At 44.4% G+C, this 8856-nt stretch overlaps 1 protein-coding gene across 1 annotated transcript in view; it reads right to left on the reverse strand.

The window, feature by feature from the left end:
- Positions 1–987: 987 nt before the first annotated feature.
- MUC20 (mucin 20, cell surface associated) overlaps positions 988–8856 on the reverse strand; it is a 9799-nt gene continuing 1930 nt past the window's right edge. The window contains exons 2-4 of the mRNA XM_011385268.2: positions 5343–6677; positions 2973–3064; positions 988–1407 (exon numbers count right to left, since the gene is read on the reverse strand). Coding sequence (XP_011383570.1) covers positions 1339–1407; positions 2973–3064; positions 5343–6677 — 1496 coding nt within the window. The 3' untranslated portion in view covers positions 988–1338. The remainder of the gene's footprint in view (positions 1408–2972; positions 3065–5342; positions 6678–8856) is intronic.

Raw genomic sequence — 8856 nt, forward strand, 5'->3', positions numbered from 1 at the left:
GCTTTTTCTCTGAATGGAATAGGAGAGTTTGGAGCAAAGGAGTAGAATGATCTGCCTTACATTATGAAAAGACAGCCCTGACTGATGTACTGGGACTAGACTAGGGGTGAGAGACAAAGGAAGAAACAGGGAGACCTGTTGGAAGGTATTAGTAATCCAGGTGAGAGATGATGGCAGCTTGGACCAGAGTGAGAACAATTGAGATGGTGAGGAGGGGTCAGATTCTGGGCATATTTTGATGACAGTAAAGCCAACAGAATTTCCTGTTGAATCGAATTGCCAAATGTGAAAGAAATAGAGGAATAAAGAATAGTTCCTAGCATTTTGGCTCGACTAACTGAAAGATTCAATTGATATTAACTGAGATAAGGAAGATGCAGGCATACATAGCAGCTTTAGGAGAAAAGATTAGGACTTTGATTTTAGAAATGTTGAATGCAAAGTATCTCAGACCAAGCGGGGACATTGAGTATATACATTAATGACAGTTGTACAGAAAAGGTGAGCTTTTACAAAAATTTTTTTATTTCTCTTCCCCTCCTCTTTCTATTTCTTCTTTTTTCCTTGGTCTTTTTGACTTTTTCAGTTTTTTAAATTCATAAGGAAGTTTTACAATTAAAAAAGCTACATCGAATTTAAAAATAATAATAAAGTGATTTATGAGCTATGGGGAAGAAATAATTGAGTATTGCAGACTTTCTTTCAAATCTGCTTGTGTCTGGAACTTGAAATTCAAGTCAATTCAACAAACATTCTCTGTGATCCTACTATAGGCCAGGCGCTCTACTCAGTTCAAGGGATACAGAGATAAACAAATATGGTCTGTGCTCTGAAGGAGTTCATGGTTGAACAGGCTCCGGTGCCACCCTCAGTGAGTGCTGTTATCAAGGTCCAAACCGAGAACCAAGGAAGCATGAAGGAGGAAGGTGGCAGCAATGATGCACAAAATCTCTGTATCATAAAAATGTCAGAAACACACAAGTCAAATAGATAACCTCTGGGCCACACTGAGTGTGTTTTTAATGTAGTATGGAAGCACACAGTGGATGACAGATGGGTGAGTGGGTGATTCTTTACGGAAACACAACACATGTGCCAAGGGAAGTCTAAGAACATCTCTGGAACAGAAGCCCTCTTTCCCACACATGCATACACTCAGGCATGTGTGAGCCAGGGTCTCACTGCCATGTCTGGGGTAAGGGATCAAGCCAGCTGACCTCTGTGGGAAACTTCTAGGCACATCTTGGTGTAGTAACGTGCCTCCAGTCTGTGGTGGGTTCCAGACTGTAGGCGCACTGCCCCCCTTCGGCACATGGTCCTGCCTGCAGCTGATGTTCTTTAATCCCTCTTGACACGCAGCAGGGAGACTTGGATGAGAGGCATAAGGGTGTGCAGCTCATGGCGTAGCTGGAAGGCAAAAGGAACAAATGAGTATTTCCAGCCCATCTGGTCCATGAGTTCACCACAGACCAAGGACAGGAAGGGACAGTGGGAGAGAATATATGAGGAGGCCAGCAAGACTTCCTGAGCCTCCTGTGGGTTGGACATGGGCGAGATACTTTATGCACATTAAGTCTTTTAATCCTCACAGTAACCTTGTAAAAAAAAAAAGTAGTAGTAGCCTCGTTTTATAAGAAAGGAAAGTAATATGGAGTAACTTACCACAGGTCACATATATAGTAACTGGAATTCATACCCAGATCTGTCTGGCTCCAAAGTTTGTTGTTTTTTTTGACCCCTGAGCCCTATGCTGGTGGTCAGCCCCCAACAAAAACTGATATCCAACACCCGCACAGCCTGATTCCTGTATCTCAGCACCCGGCCTGCTCTTTTCTCCCTGGCTTCTTTCTGATACCTGACATACTTTCCAGTGTCGAGGACTCAGAACTGATTCGACCCTGGCTTCCCTCTTCAACTAGGACTCATACTTGCTTCTTTGAGTATCACATGCAGGGGCATTTGTCATTTATTTGGCTGTCCTGCTTCAAAATCCCCATGCCACATTCAGGAAACTCCTTATTATGGGAGTCATGATGGGTCCCCCTCCCCGTGAGAGAACTTCAAGGGCCCAAATATTCCCTCTTCCCATCCCTTGGCAGCAAGAAGTGGGTACAAGAACTAGGCTGAACTGACCCATTCTAACCTGCCAGTGATTCACACCATCCCCAAAAGCTCTAACCCCAGAATTCTACCACTATAAGCTTTTTCCAGTGATCTGGGTTTTGGGAAAATTTTCCCAACTCGTACAAATATATTTGAATCTTGGTCCCCATATAGAGCATACCTTTATGTATTTATTTATTTTTGTTTTCGTTTTTTGCTTAGCATCCCTATGCCTTTTGGGGCTTAACCTTCCCATTCCATGTGGTTCAGAATGAGGTGTCAGTCATGGCAGCCCTGGTAGGCCAATAAGATCAGTTCTTCCCTAGTATAACATGAAGATTGCAGAAGACGGAAGTGCTTTGTGAATCTAGGGCTGCCACAACCATCTTTCCTTACATCTAGAGAGACTCTGAAGAATGAAAGGAGCAGAGCTGAGAGAAAAACAGAAAGAGAAAACCCTGATGATCATGTTTGAGCTGCTGGATCCAGCCACTTCTAGGTTTCTCAGCCAATACCTTGGTTTTCTATATAAGCTATGGTGAATTGGGTTTCTGCCACTTGCAACCAAAAGTCCTGCCTATCTGCCCACTAATATCATTGACCTTCTCCCAGAGCCAGAAGATGTGACCTTCCAAGGAAATTGGGGATGAAAGAAAGAATTTTTACATAGCAGAGAAGGAGAATTCAGAACTCAGGAAAAATGGGCAGAAGCAAAGCCAGGCGGGGATCTTTAGATTTAGCTCCTAATACTCCATACGAAAACTATTCTCCTCGCAATGTAACATATTCTGTATTCTGCAGATCTTCCTGGAGTTCCCAAGAACCTTTTACTCTCTTTTTCTGCTCTGGCCCAGAGAGTACCCACTCACGTGGCGCATCAGCTTCTCTGCCACTCTGGGGTCAGTGAGGTCTTCTGGGGAGGCCACACTCAGCCGCAGGAGGAGGAAGCCTCCATCCCCACCTGCAAGTTGAGAATAGAAGGAAGATGAAAATATGAGAAAATCAGTTGAGGAATCAAGACGTGAACTAGGCTACCCAGTCTCTGTCACTCCTCCACATATAAGTGCTCACTTTTACGTATAAACATGTCTGTATTCTCATACGATCTTACATTTACTCACTGCAAAGAGAAAAAAGATTCTCTTTCTCTGATAACTGGGCCCATTAGAGTGTCTTCCCAACAAGAGTGAAGGAAATGATAGCTGAAGGCCCCATCCACATTTGGAGAAGTTAGAAGAGTAGTGTCAGGAAGGAGAAATAAAAGTGAATCTAGAATATTCTCGAGGCTTGGAGGTTCTTGACTAAGCCGTTAGGAAAGATTCCGGCTGGGAAGAATGCCGGAGAGAGGCTAGCTCTCTAAGGGGATGACCTCCGCCTGTTCTTCCCGCTCTAAATTGGTGAAGGCCTTTTAATCCAGCCTTTCTGATTTAGCAACTCTGTAGGCAAGTTCTGTCTTTTGTTGAGGCCTAATCTGCTTGCCTCTACCTACCATCTTTTCTTTCTATCATTTCTTTCTATCAGAATACTATTAGAATCGATCCAGTAATTGCACTTCTATAAAATTATTCTACAGAAAATAACACACGTGTAAAAAATATACTATTTACTGCAGCATCATTTGTCATAAGAAAATACTGGAAACAACCTAAATGTCCTTGCACAGAGGACTGGTTGAATAAATTATGGTAAAACAAAATGGAATATTGAGCAGCCATAAAAAAAAAAGTTTTATCTCAGAGATCCGTTTTTATCATATACTTCCTTTGAATCAAAAGAAAGATGTAAGATATCTATCTACATCTTTATTGGTTTATGTCGATAGATAGATAGATAGATAGATAGATAGATAGATAGATAGATAGATAGATATTGTTCATCCTTTTTTTTTTGCTTCCAAATATATATTTCATGTCCATAAGAGGATTCACAAGGAAGTGATACCATCAGTTATGTGTGTAAGGAAAACTGGGTAGCTGGGGACAGCATGGGAGAGAGACAGTTTATGGTGTACCCTTTTGTATCTACTGAATTTTAAATTATGTGAATGTATCATCTAATCAACAAGTAATAAAGAAAGCATTTTCAAATAAAAATATAGTAATAATTTAGTAATATTGAGCTTTTAAGAATAAAAGCACAATAGGAGATTATGAGTTTTGGCATCAGATAGTTTCATTCGGAATCTCACTGCTCTCTTTCTGCCACCTTTAAATGTTTTTTCCTCATCTGTCAGATGGGGCAATAATAGCCACCTCATGAGGTGGTTTGGAAGGTTTAATTAGAGGAGATAACGTATGCAAAGCTCATAGTACACTGCCTGGCATCAGAGAGAACATTCAGCTGGTATCAATGTTTACTGGTTGTGAAATACTTTTATATCACCTCTGCCTGGGATATAAAAGAAATTCAATAAAGTTGTCATGATTAATATTTTGATTTCACCTCCCCAGGAAGGCAGGGCAAGATGAGGATACCTCAGAGATGAGGCACAAGGACAGAGGGATGGGAAATGGAGGTAGAAGGCATAAGCTGACCAGGACCTGGGCTGACCAAGCAGCCTCTGACAAGGGACTTCTTCCCTGAGAAGTATCTGTTGTCTCAGAGATGTCACTTTAAACTTCCAAACTTTCATCCAATTTCTTTATTTATTTTAAGTCACCATCTATGGCACCAGCCCCAGCAAGTGCATTCAGCGAGCCCCACACTTTCACGAGATCCCAGCTGCTCAGAGGGCAGCAACTTGGGACAGATGCCCACATGGTGTTCATCTATGTGGCCCTGGCTGAACCCAAGGCTTCCAGAGCATGAGGGCTGTGTCTTTTAAATAAAATTTGTGGCCTCACCTGGTGCACAGTAGTTACTTAACAGTTAACTTCATAGAAAGGCAGAGTTGAAAAGGACTTCATTGTTCATTCCTTGCAACCCCCTCCAGCTCCTGGCAGGGAAACTGAGGCCCAGAGAGGGAGAGGAAACTGTCCAAGGTCACTCAGGTTGTTAAGGGCAGAGCCAAGATCTCAAACCATTTTTCCAGACTTCTGACTCCTCGCTCTTTCCATACACCACCGTAACTCTGCTTATTAGTGATTTTAGCAAGAGCCACCAGAAGATCATAAAGAGGCGACATCAGCCTCAAAATAGGTTCCCAGATCCTTCCTTTGTCTGTATACCTTAACCATGTAGACATTTTGGAGACTCTAAACTCCAAATTCCCAAAGATCACATATGGGGAAGCCGCTTACCTGCAGTAGTTTCTGTGGCCCACGTTGTCCCAGCAGTGGTAAGTATGGTTGTTGGGGGCTTTCCTCCAGCTGTGCTGGCTGTCTTTGGGGTCTTTGCTGAGGCTGTCATCTTGGCTAAGATGACCTCTGTTTCTTGGCTGTTGTTGGCCACAGTCAGATGGATAGATGAAAGAGCGCTCCTGCTAGTGAGGACAGTCCCACTGGTTGTGCTGTCTGTGGTAGAAATCTCTAAGGAGGTGGAGTTCTTGGTGTTGGCTACTTCAGAGAGGCTGTAGACTGTAGCTGAGGAACCAGCAGGGGAAGTTGCTTGGCCCACTGTTGACCCAGCCTCTATGGAGATTGTAACTGCTCCTGAGACTTCGGTGTGCCTTGTTATCTCAACAGAGAGGGCTGAAGTTTCTTCCAAAGGATTCATGTTGATTGTCACCAAAGTTCCACTGGAGGTGGTGGCCTTGGCTGCTGATGTTTCTCTTTCTGTGGTGCTGTTGCTGGAGAGTAAGGTCTCAACTATGGTATCAGGTGTGGCTAATTCTGTGGTGCCGGCTGTTGACAAGGTCTCAGAAGAGGTTGTGGTCCCAGCGAGGTATGATTTTGCTTCAGTGAAGTCAGGCAAAGCTGACATATCAGGGGTGGACAAAGTTTTTCCTCCAGTGGGGCTGTGATCTATGTCTGAGGCCCCAGGGTTGATGGCAATTGTTTCAATTTCTGTAACACCACAACTGATAACCTCAATGTCGGTGCCGGCATTGGCAACCAAGACTTTAGATGGAGAAGTGATGTCAGGTGACAGGGTTTGTGAAATGATGATGGCTGGAACTGAGTTACTCTCCAAGGCCAGGGCCCTGGCTTCTGCAGAGGTGTGAGCCAATGTCAAGGTGTCTATTGTGATCCTCTTTGTCTTTTCAGAGCCGTCGTCAGTACAAAGGGTGTCAAAGAAGGCTTCTGAGAGATCACTACGTATAATAGTTTCAACTGTGGTCATTCCAGTTCCTGAGGGGCTGCCACTTGTGGCTGATGTCTCCATAAAAGAGGTGATCACAACCATGAACTTGGAAGGTGTTATTTTTGTGAGAGCCCTGGTCTCTGTTGCAGGAAATATGGTTTTCGTTTCCCTGGTCACTGCTTCTGAGATGGTGCTGACTGGGATTAAGTTCCTATCAGAGGTTTGGGTGCTCAGGGTTTGAGTTTCCAAAGGGATATGGCTTGGCACAGAGGTCTCAGCAAGGTCAGGGATCTGGGAGGTTCCTTCTGAGTTTATGTCGACCCTCAGAGTCACAGTAGGCACTTCTGTGTGGCTCACTGTCACCAAAGGGCCTCGTCCAGGGGTGGTGGGGCCTGTGTTGGGTAAGACAAGTTTGTGAGCCATGAGTCCATGACTCATGTGTTTATGCCCTGGGGACTGCTGAAAGGTGAGGGGGGTGCGGGGGAGTTGCCTTTACTCCATTTTTTCATCTATATTTACAAGGAAGAAGGAAGTAGTATCAGGAAGACGATTCCCACGTGACAACCATGAAACTGGTATTGCCCTGACTGATGTCTTCTAACAGCCCACTGAAAGCAAGAAAGCCCCAGAATCCAGTGGATTATTGGTCCAAAGGCATCAGAGTGTGGGGCCAGGATCCAGCCTCAAGGAGGAGCAATGAAGGCAAAAGTCCATGTAAACCAAGAACTGCAGAGCAGGGACCACGATTCTCAGAACTTTTTGAAAGAATCCTTGTCACTTCCCCATCGATACTTTTCTCATCCAGCAAATGTTTCCCCCACGGAATTAAAAATACTTTAAACACAAGAAATATCTGTGCTTTTGTGTTTAGAGGTAGCTGGGAGGATTAGGGGAGAGGAACCTCCAGGGACAGTAGGGAGGGTGACTGTTGCAAAGGGGGAAGGAGCAAGCAAAATTGGGGGGGCTCTAGCAGGAGAAGAGGGGGGAGCGTCCCATCTCTGCTCAAGTCTCTCCTGAACACTGGCCTGAGAAGACAGGGATGGAACCCCAGAACTCCAGAAACAATGTACCAGGCATTTTCCATGGGTAACAGGGAGCCAGGTGAGAGGCAAAACACCACTTTTTAGAGAGATGCTGCTAGTATTTCTCCATAGGGCAGAACATTTCTGTTCACTTGACCTGCCCTTTGAGGTTGTGTGTGTGTGGAGGACCAGCAGGGGTTCTTAAACCCTGGTGGAGTCTACAGCAGGATCTTTTAGACACTGACAAGGGTGCCTTTCCTCTCCACCCAGGAGGGGCTCTCTCTGTAAGTGGGCTAAAGAGCCTCCTGGGGAAGGTTGCCAGATTTAGCAAATAAAAATACAGGGTGCCCAGTTAAATTTGAATCAGAAAAACAAGGAATAATTGTAACAACAAATGATTTTTTTAGTAGGCGCATTTTCTCATGAAGTATTTGAAATACACTTATACTAAAAAAAAAAAAAAGTATTACCAGAAATTTAAATGTAAGTAGATACTCTGCATTTTATTTAATAACTCTACTCTTAAAAGAAAACGATAAAAATATAAGCCCCATATTTTTGGGTTCTGATGGTTTGAGATGGTCTTTATTGAGAGCTACTGGCCCAAAAGTAGCCAAGGACCCAAAGGAGATCCTGAACCATGTGGCCGCCTCTACCCAGGGCATCAGGACGGGGCTCCAGGTCCCCAGCTTGTCCTCCTGTGTCTCCCACTGAATTTGATAAAAGGACCAGGAAGCTAGAGACTGGATTTCATCCCCAGGTCTATTACTAGCTCTAGAGTCTGATGATTTACTGGTTCAAATCCTGACTCTGCCTGCTACCAGCGAGGCCAGTCAATAGACCTCTTTAAGCCTCCATTTCCTTCCCTGTGAAAAGGGGTCCCAATCTCTGACTTTCTATGGGGTAAGGACCAGAAGAGAAGAAGAACGGGAAAGCTTGCAAAGGTTATTAAGCATCCCTCCCTGACCATGTCCTTTCAAGGAGTCACTTGAGAGCACACAACCTATTTTAATACAGTGAGAATTTGAGGCTGTACCCACATGCATATTGAGTAGGTCATGGCATTCGCTCTCATTACTCGTTCAATGTAGCCTAACTACACACACCAATCACACTTTTACAAGAATATACTTTCTTCCCCCCACTTCAAAGTCTGAGATATTTCTCTGAGCTTCCTTAGTCCTCACATGGTGGAAGCAGAGCCTGTCTGGGTCAGCCCACAGAGACCGAAGCCCAAACAGTGGTTTGAGTTCCTGGGATCTGACCACTGACCTCCCCTGACACATTTTCATCCTTTTCCAGAAGCCCTGGAAAAGGTGTCTTCCTGCTGTGAAACTTTTTCATACTTCCCAAACTCATAGCCTCTTCATCTCCAGGGCTCTCATAACCCCCCACTCATATCTCTTACCCGCCAGGGGTCTTCTCAAACAGAAGACCTCAAAACAGGGGTCTTCTCAAAGCCCACAGCCTGGTCTCTAAAGGTCCAGAATGTTGCAGCTCTCTTGCTTTATTCCTCAAATCAAACTGGGGGAGAGGAAATCGTGTAGAC

Source organism: Pteropus vampyrus, unplaced genomic scaffold (assembly GCF_000151845.1).
Source record: "Pteropus vampyrus isolate Shadow unplaced genomic scaffold, Pvam_2.0 Scaffold680, whole genome shotgun sequence".
NCBI classification, from domain to species: domain Eukaryota; kingdom Metazoa; phylum Chordata; class Mammalia; order Chiroptera; family Pteropodidae; genus Pteropus; species Pteropus vampyrus.